At 35.6% G+C, this 21,935-nt stretch overlaps 1 protein-coding gene across 1 annotated transcript; it reads right to left on the bottom strand.

Annotated features, from left to right (window-relative positions):
- Positions 1-18,853: 18,853 nt before the first annotated feature.
- On the bottom strand, positions 18,854-21,074 carry LOC133328239 (odorant receptor 85c-like). Its single transcript, XM_061536785.1, has 4 exons — positions 20,935-21,074; positions 20,670-20,871; positions 18,969-19,025; positions 18,854-18,910 (listed from the first exon to the last, which is right to left on the bottom strand). The coding sequence occupies exons 1-4, from the start codon at positions 21,072-21,074 to the stop codon at positions 18,854-18,856; spliced, it is 456 nt and encodes a 151-aa protein (XP_061392769.1).
- Between the last annotated feature and the right edge of the window lie 861 nt (positions 21,075-21,935).

The following is a 21,935-nucleotide window of genomic DNA, read 5'->3' as shown; positions in this document are numbered from 1 at the left end:
AAATGATATGCAAAAGTCCCTACATGTCTTCCGATTTGCACGAAATTTGGCATAGCGTACTGAATTGAGTCTAGAATGATGTGTGAAAGTTCTTGAAAATCGGTTCAGATTTGGATATAGATCCCATATATATTTTCGACCGATTTAATGTAAATGGTTCACCAAAGTCTCTATATCCTTCGATTTCCATGAAATTTGGCATAGCGTAATGAATTGAGTCTAGAATGATGTATATCAAATTTCTTGAAAATCGTTTATGATTTAGATATAGCTCTCATATATATGTTCGTCCGATTTTAAGTAGGACCCAAAATATGGCGATTAGGAACAAAACCTACTGAAATTTGTAGAATCTAACCAGTGACAATTTTCGTTGAAATCGGTTCATATTTGAATATTTTCATCCCATTTTAAGTAAATGGTGCACCAAACTCCTCCTGTTTGTAATAGTGACATGAAATTTTGCACACCGTACAAAATTGAGCATTTTGATATTTTTGATATTTGCTTTAAATCGATTTACATAATTTTGTCTTATTGTATAAACGAATGGCATGTTTATGGATTGATCTAAGTCGGTTCAAATTTAGATAAAGGTCATATATTTTAGTTCATCCATTTAGTGCATCTCTTCTGTTAGGATGCATTCGTTTAATATACCCATAGTGGTTAAGGGTATCATATAGTCGGCCCCGTCCAACTTTAATACTTTCCTTACTGGTTTTCACTTGTTTTCAAATAATCTCGGAATTTTATTGCTTTCCTAATTTGCAATTTTCTAATTGCCCTCATTACAATTAGCCGATGTTATCGCCAATTTAATTTATTTCTATAAAACAAACCACTGATTGAATTTTCATTTATTATTGCGGGTTTGGTTTTGTAAAATTATTATCTCCTCGAAGTGGTTAAATATCAAGCTGATCAATATGGTGTGTGTTGAACAAATAGGATAATCATCATCGATGGCATTAGCGGCAGCCAACAGAAGCAGCCACATCAAATGCGGTTCAATTGTTGCAACTTAATTAATTTTTGGAAACAAATTAAATATTCGTTGAAATTTTTGTTATTTGAATTTTGCCTTGTAAGGGCAGTGATCATTTGAAAGTAATTTTAAGTGGTTATTTATACTCTTTCGCATCGAGCTTGATGATCTAAGTTTTGCAATGAAAAGGAAAGCCAGGAGAAGAACCTACGTATCCACCATTAAGCAATGCGTTTCGCCGTTGCTTAAGCTCATCAGGCATATTGGGCTATGTGGCTTTACAAATGTCGTACGTTGATAACTTGTATTTATTCCGCCCTGATGCGAAACTTGCATATGCGAATTCAATTCAAATTTGTCAAAGTTCTACATTTGTCTTCATTCTAGGAACAGTCCTTTACAAAGCTGATTTTTGTTGTAGCGATGGATAATTAATCCACACACCTACAATTGCTTCCTGGTATACACATGTTTTTGTGCAACCGTTTTGGAAGTGTTGATGGCTCAGAACGTTAAGCGGTCTTTTCAATTTTTTCTTTTCATTGCAAAACTTAGATCATCAAGCTCGACTCGAAAGAGTATAAATAACCACTTAAAATTCGTTGAAATTTTAAACCAACTTAACCCTACGATCAATAACCGGGTACATTTGTACCATTTTTGTAAGATTTTGTTAATGAAAATAGAGCACTAAAAGGAAAAAAGTATATTTTTAATAAAAATAATAGTATGTGTATAAAACGTACATTTTGATTTACTTATAAATATATAAAATCAGGGGATATTTATATAAGGAGCACAGCGAAGAAGTAGACCTATGTCGACTATGTTTTTCCAGGATATTTTGCCTTCACCACTATGGGTATAGTAAAAAGATGCATCCTAAAAGAAGGGCCACTAACATGAACATGCCATTCGTTTGTAACAATGGGACAAAATTATGTAAATCGATTTAAATCAAATATCAATCGGGCACCCGTTGAATTTTTGGAGCCCAATTAACACGAAGTCGGTCGGAAATATATGGGCTACATCTGTACTTCTGCACACAATTACGTCATTCTATTCAGACAAAAACATGAAGAGTTTGGTTTTATAATTTATTTCAAATCGGATGGAAGTAAATATATTCAAATATGAACGGATTTTAACGAAACTTGTCACAGGTTAGGTTAGACTAATTTATGCACGTTTTGTTCCTAATGGACGTATTTTGGGTCTTTGGTTCCAACTTTAAATCGGACGAAACTATATGGGAGCTATATCTAAATCTGGACGGATTCCAACAAAACTTGACAAATGTTTGGCTAAACTATCTCAGGTACGTTGTACAAAATTTGGTGTGGCCGAACTTGGGATACCCTCCACCATAGTTATACTGACAAATACATGCAATGAAAATATAGGGAACATACCAAAAAGTGGGCATATACCGATAATTCTACAAGCCGACTTATGTAAACCATTATGTACACCAAACGAAAGTTGTCACAGGTTAGGTTAGATTAATATATGCACGTTTTGTTCCTAATGGAGATATTTTGGGCCCTTGGATCTCACTTAAAATCGGACGAAACTATATGGGAACTATATCTAAATCTGGACGGATTTCAACAAAACTTGACACACGTTTGGCTATACTATCTTAAGAACGTTGTGCAAAATTTTGAAATCGGAAGATAATATATATAAATTGTGTGGCAATCGGCCTTACTTTGGGTCTTAAAATCGGACAATTTTCAGGAAACTTTACATACACCATTTTAGACTCTATTCAGTACGCTATGTTACATTTCGTGCAAAATTAAATCGGGCGAAATTATATGGGGGCTATATCTAGATCTGAACCGATTTTCATGAAACTTAACACACATCATTCTAGACTAGGGTTTTGGAATACCCGACTTTTTTTTCTTTCCCGGGAAATCGGAAATTCAAAATGATCATTCCCGGGTACCTAATTAGAATTATAACGAGTGAAAAAGCGTTAAGTTCGGCCGGGCCGAACTTGGGATATCCTTATACTGACAAATACATGCAATGAAAATATAGGGAACATACCAAAAAGTGGGCATATACCGATAATTCTACAAGCCGACTTATGTAAACCATTATGTACACCAAATACAATTAAATTTTTTTTTTTTTTGGGGGGGGGGGGGGTTATTTGTTACCAAATACGCTCAAGAACCCTAAAATACCGAAAATTGGGGGGTACCCTCATATGGGGCCTATCCGATAAAATTGACCTATATTTATAATTTTTTGCGAATAGATTTGCTACCCAATAATAACTGAGATTACTAAATTACAGCCAATTCGGTGAAGAAATCCGGTCAAAACCCCCCACAAACTGGAAATTGGGAAGTATCCTTAAAATGGGGCTACCAGAAGAAGTGGACCTATATTTATAATTGTTAGTGGGGAAATTTGGTACCCAATAAGAACCCAATGTACCAAATTCCAGCGAATTCGGTTCAAAACCGTGCTCTAAAACCCTAAAATACGGAAAATTGGGGGGTACCCTTGTCCGAAAAAATTGACCTATATTTGTAATTTTTAGTATAGAGATTTGCTACCCAATAAGAACTCAAAGCACCGAATTTCAGCGGTCGAAAAATGCGCTCAAGAACCTCAAAATACAGAAAATTGGGGGGGTACCCTCATATAGGAGCTATGTCTAAACGTGGACCGATAATGCCCATCTTCGAACTTGACCAGCATCAACAATAATTTAAATGTATGCCATGATTCCAGCAAAATAAATTTTCAATAGGACATTCAGAATAAATTTTCTCATGTTCACCCTATCAGACACAGTTGCTACAAAACATCAGTTTTTCTTCAATCATTTTCCGAATTTCGAACCTGTCAACTATATAAATCGGTTTTAAAATGATTAGTTGTTGTATTATCGATAACGGACAACGGATCCATTGTGTTTATGCCTTAAGCATTGACATTTTTAATTCCGTTTTAATATTTACTTAGAAATACAATTTTCCGTTTTCCCGGAAATACTATCTGGAAATCCCGGGAATATCGATGTCAAGAAATCGAAAAATCCCGGGAATACCCGGGACGGGAATTCCCGACCCAAACCCTATTCTAGACTCAATTCAGTACGCTGTGCAAAATTTTGTGCAAATCAAAAGATATATAGGGATTGTCGTACACCATTTACATTAAATCGGTCGAAAATATATGGGAGATATGTCTAAATCTGAACCGATTTTCGGGAAACACAACACATATCATTCTAGACTCAAGTTAGTACGCTATGCCAAATTTCGTGCAAATCGAAAGATGTGTAGGGTCTTTGGTACACCATTTCCATTAAATCAGTCGAACATATATATGGGAGCTATATCTAAATCTGAGCCTATTTTTTCCAAATAGGGTTCGTCCTGTTCCAAATTTCATCCAATTCGGATCATAAATCCGACCTTTATTTTGTTTACAATGTAACTTGGACAGACAGACAGACAGTTGAAAAATAAGTATAAAATCCTGAAAATACGGAAAATACCGTTTATTTATATTTTACTGAATATTCATAAAATTTATTTATTTGTTTTAAGGGGACCCCCCATTCTCGGGGTCAAAATTTTTGTTGATATAATTCGAATCTACACTGATTAAAGAATGTCTTTACAAAATTTCAAGTGAAAATCTCAAGAACTCTTGAAGATATAGCCGATTTATTGTGTCAGCATCAAGTGACGGCTGAAGGGCTTCTCAAACTTTAAACGCGTTTTTCTCTAAACATTTTTTTGCGAATGGCGGGCACGATAACTCAAAAACTAATAACCAAATCGGTTCCAAATTTTGCAACGTTTCTCTGGGAGTGTATAGCTCTCGTATGAACTAGGATAAAGCCAATCGGTGAAGATATTCCTTATTTTTTAACTTGGTTTTTTGGCAAAAAATCGGCGATTTTCCAAAAATATTTTTTCAAAGGTCCGCCATTTTGTTAATTTTAGAGCGAAGTCAATAATCCTAGTTCATACGAGAGCAAGACATGTACTCTTTCTAACACCGTTGGAATTTTCGGATTCCGATGTTCCAGTAAGGAGTTATCATGCCCGCCATCAAAAATAAGGACTTTTCTTTAATTACAAAAAACAACAACAAAACAATAACAAAAATTTTTTGTAAATTATTTTTCTTCTCTTTTAAATCTTCAAATATATATGTGCAAGGTTACAAAGCTTAACAAGCATTGGTATTGATTAACCAGCCCATTGAAAATCTTGAAAAATTAAAATCGAGAATGGGTGGGGTTCCCTTAATTTACAAAAATAAATATTGATCAAAGTTTTAACTGACAAAGATTGCAGATTAGATATATAGATATATATAGATGTGCAGATAGAGGACATACATTTTATAGATGACAGTCAGATAAAATATATAATTATCCTCTAAATCTGAACCAATTTCAGTAGGGTTCGTCCTTGGGGCAAATAAACGATCTTTGCCAAATTTCATCTCATTTGGATAATTAATGCAACCTGCACTTTGTTTACAATTTAACATATCTATATCAAACTCCCAGAACCTAGACCTGCCAGATTACAACCATCTTAGTAAACCATCTCAAAAAATCCAAAATTTCGAAAAAAGGTGCGGGATTTTCATTAAATGAGGACTATATTGTAAATATGTTTTCAATCCACGAGACCGTAAAAATGGAAAAATCTAAGCATGGATCTATATTGAATCTTTTATGGTTTTACCTTTCAAGACTTATCGGTTGGAAAAAATGGCTACGTCAAATCATGGATCTATATTAATCATTTTCTGGAAAAACGTGTGTAAGCCTTCAAAACCCCGGTATGTCAAATTAGTTTTGAAAACAGAAAATGAGGCGGAGACATTTATGTGTCGGCCATATCAATACCTGGATCTATTACTTTATATGGGGCTTATATAAAGACATAGGTCCATAATTTTCATTTTCTGCCCAGATGTATGTCAGCCTTCAAAACACCGAAATACCAAATTACTGCCACTTTTTTGGGGAAAATGCGACAAAGAACAAATGTTTAAAATATCGAGAATGGGTCCAACTCTATTATATGAGGACTCTGTTAAAACGATATGGGTATATGACAGCTCCTAAAAACCGGGAATACCAAATTACAGCCAGTTATGGAAAATTGGTGGCTAAATACTGCAAAGTATGGAAAATTGGGGGTAGAACCTTTGAATGGGAACCCCAAAATATATTAATTAATGTTTTGCATAGACATGTGTCAGCTTCAAAAATGCGGTTAAAACCTTCAATGTACAGTCATTTGGCTGTACCGTTATATGGAACCGATACACCCAATTTACAATATTCCACATCTTATGAGTAGTAGCAATTTGTGTGCAAGATTTCAAAGATCGATCTTAAATCTTGTGGTATTTCTGCATGTTGAAATCCCAATAAATCCTGCAAAACGCTAAAGGCTATATCGATTTACATTTTTTTCTGATCAAGGATATACATATACTTTAAGAATATTTTGAGGTGTTGCAAACGGAATGGCAAATGTAATTCACACTTCACATAATGTTAGAGTATACATTTCGTATCTGATATATAATAACTGCCTTCTGCTATGGAGCATCGTTTCTAGGTCTTCCTCATCCTCATGTAGACGACAAAAATTCACTACTTTATGCACTGACCTAATATCCTCCGTAAATTAAGTGTAAGCTCTTTCTTTATACCCCTCACCACACTGTGGTACAGGGTAATATGTCTTTGGGCATATGTTTGTAACAGGCAAAAATAATCGAGATAGACCCACGGTTCATTTTGAGAATATGCATAGAATCACTTTCTGAGTCGATTTATACATGTCCGTCTGTCCGTTCGTTCGTCCATGTATTTTTGTTAACAAAACGGATCATAAATGCGATCCGATTTGGATGAAATTTGGTACAGTTCACTTATTCGGCTCCAGGACAAACCCTATTGAAATTGGAGAAAATCTGTTCAGATTTAGATATAGCTCCCATATATAGTTTCGTCGGATTTTAGTTTGGTTGAAATCGGTTCAGATTTAGATATAGCTCCCACCAAACTCCCAATATTGGTCCGATTGAGACAAAATTCCACAGAGGGTATTGAATTAGGTCTAGATTGATGTATGCTAGGTTTGGATGAAATCGGCTTAGATTTCGATATAGCTCCGATATATATTTACGTCCGGTTTTATGTAAATGGTGCACCAAACTCCCAATATTGGTTCGATTGAGAAAAAATGTCGCAGAGGGTATTGAATTAGGTCTAGATTGATGTGTGCCAAATTTGATTGAAATCGGTTCAGATTTAGATATAGCTCCCATATATAGTTTCGTCCGATTTTAGGTAAATGGTGCACCAAACTCCCAATATTGGTCCGATTGAGACACAATTTCTAATATGGTTTTGAATTAGGTCTAGATAAATGTTTGCCAAGTTTGGTTGAAATCGGTTTAGATTTCGATATAGCTCCCATATATATTTTCGTCCGATTTTATGTAAATGGCGCACCGAGGAGTCTATGTTCTATATTCACGAAATTTTGCAGTGTGTATTGAATTTAGTCTAGAATGAAATGGCGCACCAAACTCCCAATATCAACAACTTCAGGCAGTTAATTTAGTTAGATTCCATTTCAATGGTCCTCCAAATATCATATGTCTATTCTTTCTATAGGATATTGTACATATGAGTATATCTTGTATGTACCCAAAGTGGTGAAGGGTATCATATAGTCGGCCCCTTCCGACTTTTGAACTTTCCTTACTGGTTTTAGTGATAACAATGTGATAGATATGCGTCGTGAAAACTCCTCACGGATGGTTTTTAAGAATCTGCAGCCAGGTTCCTCAAAAAATCCAAAACATACTCTCTCGTAGTAGATCTTGCTAATTTTGCCATAGGTGACCTAACGTAGTCTGATCTGCAGATTGGCGTATCATAATATCCAGATTGTGCGACTTTGCCTAGTTCCTAACATTAAATACCTCAACCAAAGCCTTAATTCATCTCAGAACCATCTGAATATGTTGAGAGACCTGAAAGAGGTAGAGAGCCAGTTGTCCAGGATTATTTACTCCAAAATAATTATATTGAAATTTTCAAAATCAAGGTACGCTACACTACACTACACAGAATATCATGATTTCCAATCATGTGGAAGACGCTAGAGTGAGGTTCTCCACACTCCTGATTCCTGGAGCCTCAGGTCCAGTGATTGAAAGTTTTAGAATTCCGTTCAATGAAGATTAAGATGTTCTTCTGGGTGCCTAAGTCATAAGGAGATATATCGACCGTTGTACACTATTTATCTTTCATCAAATCCTGCCACCCACAGCTCAAGCACCCAAAGGTCATAATAGGAATAAACATCGTAACATGCAATATGTGCGTAATTTTAGTTTTAATCCCTAATCCCTGTCCTCTAACGAGTCCTTTGAAAAAACGGTTCGTATAAGGACAAAATCCGCCACGTTGTACTTAACTGATAACTGCATTGTGGCAATCGTTATTGCAACGAAAATGTCAACACATTTTATTTTAAAACTCATTTTTTCTGTTTCCCAGTTATGTCAGCGTCAAAATTTGCCCGACCAACAACAAACATCTGAAACCACAAAATTGTTTACGAACCCTCACATCAATGCGGAGTAAGGGGGTATTACAAAATAAAGAATATTGAAAAAAAATGTTCCACTATCTTTCACCCAATTTGGAAAACGGATCCTTTTCTTTACCACATGTTGCACTACACAACCACCACTACAAACCACCATCAATATCACGATACACACACACACAATGCAACAATATAATGTTTCTCATAAAATTATGCATGATTTCTTATTGTTTTATCTTTGGTTTTGGATATACATTTTTTTGGTGGACGATGATGGTGGTGGTTAGCAATGGAAGCTGTTGCATGTTGCAGCACCACAGCATCCTTTCACCCATCTTATGAACAAAATTTTTCGGTTGCATAAATTATGCCACCACATGTTGTTCGCGTAAGACAAATATGTGTGTCTGTGTGCGTGTGAATGTGTTCACATTATTGCACGCTACCGCTGCAATGTGGTCAAGAAAAACAAAAAACCGAATGAAATATTTCCACTCTCCCTCTCAGAGATGATGAAATATTTTCGCCATACACTCACATTAATTTGGTCAATGAAAGAGAAAAATATAAATATGAAGCAGGTTATATGAAATTGCAATGTGGAACAAATGGGACATTTCGTTATTGAGGTGGAACATTAATTGTTGGGATGAAGACGAAAATATTCATAGAAGTTATATTAATTAAAGCAATATTTTTATATCTTGTACAATTTCAGGGGGTATATTAATTTTTGTTTTTTTCGTTGGTAACTCATCAGATGCTGGTCTGGAACATGCACTAGCTGATTAACACGAGACACAAAGACACAAAGGTGAACAGAAATGGCACTATGTACACCAAAAAACACATATTACTCGCCTACGCCGATGACATCGATATAATGGGTCGAACATTGCGAGCGGTAACAGCCACCTTTGAACAAATTGAAAAGAAGCCTGCCAAAGTGGGTCTGGCAGTAAACGGTGAGAAGAGCAAGCTGATGGTATCAACGCCAAGACGTCCAGTAGACTCGGACCAAGTGTGGAACTTGAGAACTACAGCTTCGAGGTAGTTAAAGACTTTATATACCTTGGTACCGCCATAAATAAAACGAATAATATCAGTTTTGAAATTCGGAGAAGGATTTTGATGGCCAACAGATGCTACTATGGTCTAAGTAAGCAGTTTAGAAACAAGGCCACCTCTCGCCAGACCAAACTCACACTTTACAGGACGCTGATACTACCCGTGCTATTATATGGATCAGAAGCATGGGTACTTGCGCAAGCAGATGAGGCAGCGCTTGGGGTGTTTGAGAGAAAAATTCTCCGAAAGATCTACGGGCCGATCTGCGTCGACGGTGAATATCGGCGTCGAATGAACCACGAGCTCTACAATTTATACGCGGACATCGACATAGTCAGTCGTATTGAGCTGCAGCGACTACGGTGGCTAGGCCATGTTGTGCGGATGAATGAAGATGCCCCAGCTCAAAAGGCATATAAAAATGAGCCTACTGATGGTTCCCGTAGAAGGGGAAGGCCACGAATTAGATGGAAAGACCAAGTAGAAAACAACATCTTGAAACGTGGTCTTCCAAATTGGTGGACTTGCGCACAAGACCGACGCGCTTGGAAATCTTTTTTAAGCTCGGCTTATGGAACAACCGTTCTGTAACAAGCCAGCTAAGTAAGTAAGTACTCATCGAAATAATCATATTTCGGATCAGCGTAAAATTTTATGACGATATAAACATGTCCGTCTTTCCGTTTGCTGTAATCACCCTAGCCTCTAAACGAATTGAGATAGAACGCCAGGTCAAGTTCGAAGATGAGCTATATCGGTCCACGATTAGGCGCAGCTCTCATATAAGGGTACCCACAAAATTATAAATAAATGTCCACTTTTTCTGGTAGCCTCCACATACCCTTATGTATGCCCGTCCGTCTGTTCATCTGTACACGTAGTTTTGTAAACAAAGTACAAGGCGCATTTATGATCCGATTTGGATGAAATTTGGTACGATTTGAGTTTAGAATGATGGGTGTTAAGTTTCGTGAAAATCGTTTCAGATGTAGATATAGGTTCCATACATATTTTCGTCCGATTTTTAGTAAATAGTACACCAAAGAATCAAATTTAGATCGATTGGTACGAAATTTTGCACATTGTATTGAAATTGGCATAGCTTAACGTGTGCTAATTTTTATTGAAATCGGTCCAGATTTAAATATAGCTTCCATATATATATTTTCGTTCGATTTTATGTATATAATGTACGAAAGCCCCTACATTTCTTTCGATTTGCACGAAATTTTGCACAGCGTAATGAATTTGGTCTAGAATGATATGTGTTCAGTTTCGTGAAAATTGGTTCAGACTTAGACATAGCTGCTATATATATTTTCGTCCGATTTTTTGTAAATAGTGCACCAAAGAATCAAATTTAGGCCGATTTTTACGACATTTTGCAGTTTTGGTGCTTCGTCCGATTTTATGTGAATGATGCCTCAAACTCCCAATGTTTGTCCGATTGAGACAAAATTTTGCACAGCGTACTGAATTAGGTCCATAATGATTTAGATATAGCTCCCATATATAGTTTCGTCCGATTTTATGTAAAGGATGCACCAAACTCCTAATATTTTTCCGAATGAAACAAAATTTTACACATAATTCTGAATTAGGTCCCGGTAGCTGCTATATATATTTTCGTCCGATTTTTTTAAATAGAGCACCAAAGAAGCAAATTTAGGCCGATTTTTAAGACATTTTGCACTATCTACTGTGTCAAATTTTGTTGAAATCGGTTCAGATTTAGATATAGCTGGCACATATAGTTTCGTTCGATTTTAAGTGAATGGTGCACCAAACAACCATCATTTGTCCGATCCAGACAACATTTTGCGCAACGTACTGAATTATATCCCGGTTGATGTATTCGATAATAATAATATTGATACAACATTTTGCGCAGAGTTCTCAATTAGGTCCCGGCTGATGTGTGCGATTTTATGTGAATGATGCACCAAACTCCCAACATTTGTCAATCGGTTCCGATTTATATACAGGTACACCGTAGAGCCTATGTTTGTTCCATTTACACGAAATTTGGCAGAGGGTATAAAATTGAGTTTTAATACACATCACTGTATTAAATTTGCAAAAACCGAAATGGTGCAGACAACGGTTGCTCAATTAGGTTCATGTGTTTATATAGCTCCCATACATAATTCTGCTCGATTACATACAAATGGTACACCAATGAATCCAAGTCTGTCCGTATGACATGCAGTTTTTATTGATTCAAATACCTAAGTGGATCACACAATTAATTTCGCCCAATTCCATTTCAATGGTCCTCCAAGGGTGCTATGTTTGTTATTTCCACAGGCTGTTGTATATATTAACATATCTCGTATGTACCCAAAATGGTAAAGGCTATCATATAGTCGGCCCTGCCCGACTATTGAACTTTCCTTACTGGTTTTTAAATAAAATATTGTGTGGTACATCCTGACTTCTTTAAGAAGAAATTTCTTGAAAAAAGTTAAGTTAATATATGGACTTTGGTACAATACATAAAATCGGAAGAAAATATATGTGGGAGCTATATCTATATACGAACCGATTTTCCCAAAACTTAACACACATCATTCTAGATTCAATTCAGACCGCTATGTGAAATTTCGTCCAAATCGAAAAATATACATGGACTTTAGTACACCATTTATATTCAATCGGACGAAATTATATATGGGAGCTATATCTAAATCTGAACCGATCTTCAGGAAACTTAACACATATTTTTCTAGGCATAATTCAGTACGCGCATAATTCAGTGCAAATCGATATATATATATATATATATATAGGGACTTTGGTGCAACATTTACCTTAAATCGGACGAAAATATATATGGGAGCTATATCTAAATCTTAACCGATTTTCACGAAACTTAACACACATCATTCTAGACCTAATTCATTAGGCTGTGTCAAATTTCGTGCAAATCGAAAGATATATATGGTCCTTTGATCATCATTTACTTTAAATCGGACGAAAATATATATGGGAGCTATATCTAAATGTTAACCGATTTTCAGGAAACTTAACACACATCATTCTATACCAAATTCATTACGCTGTGCAAATTTCGTGCAAATCGAAATATATATAGGGACTCTGGTGGACCATTTACATTAAATCGGACGAAAATATATATGGGAGCTATATCTAAATTTGAACCGATTTTCAGGAAACTTAACACATATCATTCTATACCAAATCGAGAGATATATAGGGTCTTTAGTACACCATTTACCTTTAATCGGACGAAATTATATATGGGAGCTATATCTAAATCTAAACCGATTTTCAGGAAACTAAACACAAATCATTCTAGACCTAATTCATTACGCTGTACCAAATGGGCTGTACCAAATTTCATCCAATTTGAATTATAAATGTGACCTGTACTTTGCTTACAATTTAACATGGACGGATGGACATGGATAAATCTGCTCAGAAAGTGATTCTATGCATATTCTCAAAAGGAACCATGTTCTATCTCGTTTCCTTTTGCCTGTTACAAAAATATGCACAAAGACATAATACTTTGTACCACCAAACTGGTCGGCCCCGTTCGATGAAACCTAGCAGAATTTCTTTCAGTGTACCAACCAACAACAGTTTTTACTCCATTGAGAGCTTTAATGAAGTTCATACATTGACGCTACGATGTTAACAACAGCCTATAGCTGCAACATTCACAATTGTTGTTGTTGTCTTTGCTGTTATTGTTATTTTAATCACAATTGTGTTGTTATTATCTATGTGTTCAATGCCTCTAGTTTGGGTTGTAGTTAAGCGTCATTTGGCTTTTGGCATTCTTTCTATTTAGCTTCACAGCACCCCTAGGCAGTGACAGTGCAGTAGTGTTGTTGTTGTTGAGAACGTCAGTTGCAACATTGCCGCCACACCACCACTAATACCACCATCATCGTCATGTTTAACAAATTGCATTCTATATTGTGTTAAATTTACATCTTTGAAATACTTGTTGTGTATACCCGCGTAAGTGTGCGAGTGTGTGTCTAACAACATATCAGGCGTCAGATACGAACCGAAAAACTCAACAAAGGCAGCAACAACAACAACATTGTCGACTGTGAAACAAAACACAAAAACTAGAAATGTGAATATTACATGGCAAGAACATGTGTTGCACTCATACAAACACGCACACACACGCAGGGAAATTGTTGTACAAATATGTTATAACACATAGATACCCATAGATATTTGGAGGGAGAGAGAGAGGGGTATTGGAAGCTCAACATCACAATCTATTTCCATATTCTAAAATGAGTTACGTTTAAATGTTGCTGTTCATTTATTTATTTGTTACCAAATTCCTGAGGGCGAAACAAACTGTGGAATGTGTCATCTGTTCAATTTATGAGAACAACCACTAAGTGACATTCATATGAAGTGACTATTTGCAATGGCATAAAAATAAATTATTTTTCTTTTTTGTTACAGGACAAGGGAAGATATGTCCATATTTTAAAATCGAAATGCTACATTTTTAGAAGGGGAAAATTAAATAGAACCCTTTTGTAGGTTTTTATTGGTAATTGCTTAATTAAGATTTTTTAAGGCATTTTTAACTTTATTTGAGTTTTTTAAACTTTTTAAATTTAAATATCAATGAACTCATTAGAACTTCACACGTGTCTTATTAATTACAAGACAGGACACGAGTTTTTAATTGGGATAGGTAAACTGATTTCGAGTTTCAATTTTTATATTTCTGAAAATCGATTCAGATTTAGATATAGCTCCCATATACATTTCCGATTTAAGGTGAATGGTGCACCAACGTCCCTTAATATCTTTCCATATATATGTTCGTCCTATTAAATGTATATAGTGCACCAAAGTCCCTATATATCATTCGATTTGCACGACATTTGGCTCAGCGTAATGAATTAGGTCTAGAATTATGTTTTTAAGTTTTCTGAAAATCGGTTCAGATTTAGATATAGCTCCCATATACATTTTCGTCCGATTTAATGTAAATGGTACACCAACGTCCTTAAGGGAACCCCCCCCCCCATTCCGATTTTAAATTTTCAAGATTTTCAATGGGCTTTTATATGAATACAAATGCTTGTAAAGGTTTGTAACTTTGTACATATATAATTGAAGATTTTAATAATTTACAAAAAAATTTTGTTGTTGTTTTGTTGTTGTTTTTTGTAATTAAAGAAAAGACCTTATTTTTGATGGCGGGCATGATAACTCTTCACTGGAACATCGGAATCTGAAAATTCCCACCGTGTTAGAAAGAGTACATGTCTTGCTCTCGTATGAACTAGGATTATTGACTTCGCTCTAAAATGAACAAAATGGTGGACCTTTGAAAAAATATTTTTGGAAAATCGCCAATTTTTTACCAAAACCAAAGTTAAAAAATAAGGAAGATCTTCACCGATTGGCTTTATCCTAGTTCATACGATAGCTATACACTCACAGAGAAACGTGTAAAAATTTGAAATCGATTGGGTTTTTAGTTTTTGAGTTATCGTGCCCGCCATTCACAAAAAAATGTTTAGAGAAAAACGCGTTTAACACTAGATTGCCGAGAGCAGTCATTTTGACGGTTTTTAAATTTCAAGTACAAAAACAATTGTGTATATTATGACTCAGCTTTTTAAAATTTGGTGACTTTTTCTACCACATAGAACTACGTTTATTAATCATAGTAGCTGCTTCCTGCCCTCTTTCATTCCCCGTATTCACATGTGCTATACCTAAATAGCCTAAAAGCGGTCATTTTGACCTTTTTGAAATATTAAATAATCAAACTACTTTTATTACTGTATAAAGTAAATTTCTTATATGACCAGATCGGTACAACAACATCGAAACCCGTTTGCTACTCTAGAAACACATACGAACACACAAATCGGGAAAAATTAAATTTATATTTCCAGTCGATTTCACTCTTAGAGTAAAGTCTTCCTCTTTTTTCGAACGTTTTGTCCGCGCTCTTATTTTTCAAAAGGGGACACCCGAGAGCCCTACCACCGAAAACAAATAATAACAACGTTTTGTATGATTATAAATAATGTAACAAATATTAAAAAAATAGTTTAAAAAAATTTCTTTACACAATAAAAAATTTTTCAGAATGAAGTCATTTTGACCGATTTTAGGCAATATAGGTATATACAAAATTCCCGTCTTTCTAGTGTTAAAGTTTGAGAAGCCCTTCAGCCGTCACTTGATGCTGACACAATAAATCGGCTATATTTTCAAGAGTTCTTGAGATTTTCATTTGAAAATTTGTAGGGACACTCTTTAATTAGTGTAGATTCGAATTATATCAACAAAATTTTTGACCCCGAGAATGGGGGGGGGTCCCCTTAAGTCTAGAACCATGTTTTTTAAATTTCGTGAAATTCGGTTCAGATTAGATATAGCTCCCATATATATTTCCGTCATATTTTTTTGTAAATGGTGCACCAAAGTCCCTATATATCCTTCCATTTGCACGAAATTTGGATTTATAAGTAAATGAAGAACTCACAATGTGGCCGAACATATGACAAGTTTTTATGAAATCGGTATAGATTTCGATATTTTGCTTTAAATTTATTTACATAATTTTGTCCCATAGTAAGAAGCAATTCTATATCTGACCAATATTTAGTATAGGCTGCAGAATGACATGTTTAATTTCATGTTAATGGTCCTTCAAAAATGCGACGTCTGTTAGGATTCCATCTGTTGAATATACCCAAAGTGATGAAGGGTATTATATAGTCGGCCCCGTTTGACGTTACTACTTTCCTTACTGTTTTTTTTAGAAGTGTTTTCCCAGTTGCTAATTTTTATTCAAAAGAATTTTCTGGGTATCTTTCGTCCATGCTAATATTAACATTATCAGAATTTCAAGTTTAACTTTGACTGTTTGCAACACCTCGAAACATTCACCAGAGAACCCATAAATAAGTCAGATTAGACGTTTATGTCTGTCTGGAGAGATATCGAAATACAGGAGAAAGATCGAAACATTTATGTAAAACTAGAAAATTTGCAAATATTGTTGGGTATTGAATTTGGGGTATATCGGTTCAAGTTTTATTAAATACGCCATACAACTGTACATACAAATATTATCTAATCTGGGGTAGGGCCCATATAACGGCACCACTCAAGCTTCGATGTTTTGTTAGAGTTGGACAAGTTTTTCAACCAAGACGGCTACAATTTCGTATTTTGGATTCTCAATTTTTATACTATCTTTCTATCGTTCAGAATTTTAGTCAATGTTTTCAATTGGTTCTCATTGGGCGTCAAATTTTGCTACAAACCCCTATTTATATTGGTCTCCATTTGGTTATAGTTCCCAAGATACATTTTTAACCGAGTTCTCTATCATTTGTTATTTTGAGGTAGTTATATGAGCGAATTGCTATAATCCGTATATAAGCGAAGTTCTTCTACATCAGTCTCATTTGCGCCCATGCCCCGACCGAACATACCAAAGACATATTTTACGAACGCCTAGAAACAGCATATGATCGTTGCCCTGGCCATGACATTAAAATTCTGCTAGGAGATTTTAATGCAAATATCGGAAGGGAAAATATCTTTGGCCCCACCGTCAGCCTCCATGAAGAAACATTACACAATGGGAATTAGGATGATTGACTTCGCGGCAGCAAAAAAACAAGGTAATTAGCAGCACCAGATTCAAGCATCTCGATATACACAAAGCCACTTGGATTTCTCCCGATCGAACAACGAGAAATCAAATCGATAATGTTGTGATAGACGGAAGGCAGTGTTCTAGACGTCCCATCGATCCGGGGAGCGAATATCGATTCGGACCATTACCTTGTGATTTTATATACCTTGGTACCGCCATAAACAAAACGAATGACATCAGTTTTGAAATTCGGAGAAGGATAGTGATGGCCAACGGATGCTACTTTGGTCTGAGCAAACAATTCAAAAGCAAGGCCACATCCCGTCAGACCAAACTCACACTCTACAAGACGCTGATACTACCCGTGCTGCTATACGGATCTGAAGCATGGGTACTAACGCAAGCAGACGAGGTAGCTCTTGGAGTGTTTGATAGAAAAATTCTTCGGAAGATCTATGGGCCGATCTGCGTTGACGGTGAATATCGCCGTCGAATAAACCATGAGTTGTACCAGCTATTCTCGGACGTCGACATTGTTAGACGTATTGAGCTGCAGCGACTACGTTGGCTAGGTCATGTTGTGAGAATGGAAGAAGATGCCCCAACCCAGAAGGCATATAAAAGCGAACCAGCTGATGGTTCACGCAAAAGGGGAAGGCCAAGAATACGTTGGAAAGATCAAGTTGAAGACAACATCGCCGAAAATGGTCTTTCAAATTGAAAAAACTGCGCCAAAGACCGACGCGCCTGGAAATCTTTTCTAAGCTCGGCTTATGAACGAAAGTTCTGTCACAAGCCAGATAAGTAAGTAGGTACTGAATAAAGTCTAGAATGATGTGTGTTAAGTTTCGTAAAATTCGGTTCAGATTTAGATATAGCTCCCATATGTATTTTCGTCCGATTTAAGGTAACTGGTGTACCAAAGTCCCAATATATCATTCGATTTGTACAAAATTTGGCACAGTTGTGTCTAGAATGATGTGTGTTAAGTTTCTTGAAAATTGGACCAAAGTTAGATATAGTTCACATATATATTTTCGTCCGATTCGTAAATAGTGCACTAAAGTCCACATATATTTTTCGTACTAAACTTAATATAACCTAGAAGTTAGATATAAATGCTGCACCAAACTCCCCAGGTGAGTCCGATTGACACAAAATTTTGCACAACTTATTGTAGTTATTATAACAAAATGAAAATAATTAGTATAGTTTGCAGAGTTACATATTTATGAATCCAATTTCATTTTACTGGTCCTTTAAAATGCGACGTCTGTTAGCATTCATCTCTTGAATATACCCAAAGTGGTAAAGAGTATCATATAATCGGCCTCGTCCGACTTTACTACTTTCCTTACTGGTTTTTATTGATATTCTTTATAGAAGAATAAAGTTCGGGGTTACTCTAATTATATGTCTCTGAGCCTAAAAATTCTCGATAATATTTCAGACATGTAATTTCTTTTGTATATTTTATTAAATTTGTTTTATATATTGAATTATTTGTATTGTATTACATTTAGATCATTTCACATATACTGTCTTGAGTAAGGTAAAAAATTTGTAAGATGCTTGTATCACCTGAAAAGAGAGTTAGGAGAATAATTAAAAAAATTATAAATATAGCAGATTTTATTACCTGTGTCATTGTTCCTCGAGATATTGGTATCAGTATCTGAGGTGTCTTCCTTTTTTTCTATAGAAAAATGCATCAGGCCCACCTAAGGTGTCTTTCTTTATAGAAACCAGTAAGGAAAGTAATAAAGTCGGACGGGGCCGACTATATTATACCCTTCACCACTTTGGGTATATTCAACAGATGGAATCCTAACAGACGTCGCATTTTTGAAGGACCATTGACATGAAACTAAATATGTCATTCTGCAACCTATACTAAATTTTGGTCAGATATAGAGTTGCTTCTTAAAATGGGACAAAATTATATAAATAATTTTAAAGCAAAATATCGAAATCTAAACCGATTTCATCGAAACTTGTCACATGTTAGGTTACACTTATATCAGTATGTTTTGAGCATCCGGCACTATTTTGAGTTCTTCATTTACTTATAAATCCAAACTTCGTGCAAATCGGGGGATATACAGGAACTTTGGTGCACCATTTAATAAAATCGATCGAAAATATATCTGGGAGCTATATCTAAATCTGAACCGATTTTCACGAAATTTAATACACCTCTTTCTAGACTTAATTCAGTACGCTGTGCCAAATTTCGTGCAAATCGAAGGATATATAGGGACTTTTGTGCACCATTTACATAAAATCCGACGAGAATATATATGGGAGCTATATCTAAATCTGAACCGATTTTCATGAAATTTAGCACACATCATTCTAGACCTTATTGAGTAGGCTATACCAAATTTCGTGCAAATCGAAAGGTATATAGGGACTTTGTCACACAATTTACATAAAATCGGACGAAAATATATATGGGAGCTATATCTAACTCTGAACCGATTTTCACGAAACTTGGCACACATCATTCTAGACCTAGTTCAGTAGGCTGTACCAAATTTCGTGCAAATCGGAAGATACTAAGGGACTTTGGTACCTCAGTTACCTAAAATCGGGCGAAACTATATATGGGAGCTATATCTAAATCTGAACCGATTTTCACGAAACTTGGCACACATCATTCTAGACCTAGTTCAGTGGGCTGTACCAAATTTCGTGCAAATCGGAAGATATTAAGGGACTTTGGTACCTCAGTTACCTAAAATCGGGCGAAACTATATATGGGAGTTATATCTAAATCTGAACCGATTTTCACGAAACTTGGCACACATCATTCTAGACCTTATTCAGTAGGCTGTACCAAATTTCGTGCAAATCGAAAGATATTTAGGGATTTTGGTACCTCATTTACCTTAAATCGGACGAAAATATATATGGGAGCTATATCTAAATCTGAACCGATTTTTCCCAATTTCAATAGGGTTCGTCCTTGGACCAAACAAATGAGCTGTGCCAAATTTCATCCAATTCGGATCATAAATGCGACCTGTACTCTGTTTACAATTTAACATGGACAGACGGACTGACGGACGGACGGACATGCATAAATCGACTTAGAAAGTGATTCTATGCATATTCTCAAAAGGAACCATGGGTCTATCTCGATTATTTTTGCCTGTTACAAACATATGCACAAAGACATAATACCCTGTACCACAGTGTGGTGAAGGGTATAAAAATCCTCGGCTCACATGAGTTGCCTTTTTGCTACAGAAAAATGCATCAGGCCCACCTGAGTTGTTTTTTTTTCTATAAGAAAAAAATTCCTCAGGCCTCCCTGAGGTGTTGGTTTTATACTCACCGCATCTGTCAACTGCTGTCCATAATGGCAAATTAGAAAGCCCTGCGTCAGCATAAGAATTAAAAAGGAAATCAATTTCAGCAAATTCAATGCGGATGCACCAATTGACATTTGAAAACCCAAAAAGCAGATCACCATAACCGAGGTAGAGATATTTACAAATAAAGATATTCCAAATATGTCATTGATACGTTCCGATAATCTGTAAAAACCAAACTTATAAAATTCTATAAACAAAATTTACAAATGGTGTACCCGCACTTACTCCAATATAAGACAATGGCGATGAATTATCCTTTTCAAAAATTCCACATCTCTAGCCATCGTTTTCTCCTCCGACTTTTCATGGCAATGGATGTTCAACTGATAATTGGAAATTTTCCTTGCCATGTGCTCAAAATGCATTGTGAGTTGACCGACAAAAGCAAATAACAACAAATCCGTGGCAAATTGAGCTATCACCGAGGTATGGCCGGCCCAACATTGAAACCCATACAGCACATAGTACGACCAATGATTATCCGTCCAATCCCATGGAGAATACATAAAGTACGGCAAATGAGGTTTAGCATTTGCATTTTCTTCGAATTTCCAAACAATCAACCAATGAAAAATTGCTTCGAAATTAAATAACAATAAAATAACCAAACACATTGTCGAAAACATAATGGAGAAAAATTTACACTCCTTTAGATATTTCCGAACATTATATGCACTTTGCACTGCTGCCGAATTTACGGGGAATATATTTTTCAGCTCCCTGGCAAACGAAGTGAGATGAGATTTTTTCATAGTCAATATGTAAGTTTTAAAGCTTCCCAATGACACATAACCAATATAGCATAATGCCATAATTAAGTCGAGAAAATCGTGTTGACCATTTGCCGATTCCACAAATCAAATTTAAATAATTTAACCAAAATAACACATTTAAGAGGTGTTTTTTTAGAGGTGTTGTATTTTCTTTCTCATAGGCCACTAAACCTATTGTGGCATTTAACAGATTGCCGTGACTAACGAAATCTTCAAAATTTATTAATTTGGACATGGTATGGTTTGTTTGTATAATACTGAACTGTACTACTGAACAAATAGTTGAAGACTAGCTAAATGTACGGTACAGGGATAAAAAGACACCCCTTTGACTATGGTGACCAAAAAAGTTTCAAAATAATTATCAAGAGTTTTATTGGAAGTTTTAATAAAGTGTTTCAAAAATGAAAAAAGCTAATGGAAAAAAAGAGTAAGGAAAGTAGTAAAGTCGGA

The sequence above is a fragment of the Musca vetustissima genome, unplaced genomic scaffold, assembly GCF_032173495.1.
Source record: "Musca vetustissima isolate MV318-11 ecotype Yass unplaced genomic scaffold, APGP_CSIRO_Mvet_v1 utg156784, whole genome shotgun sequence".
In the NCBI taxonomy this organism is placed as follows: domain Eukaryota; kingdom Metazoa; phylum Arthropoda; class Insecta; order Diptera; family Muscidae; genus Musca; species Musca vetustissima.
This window is presented reverse-complemented; position numbering and strand designations above follow the sequence as displayed.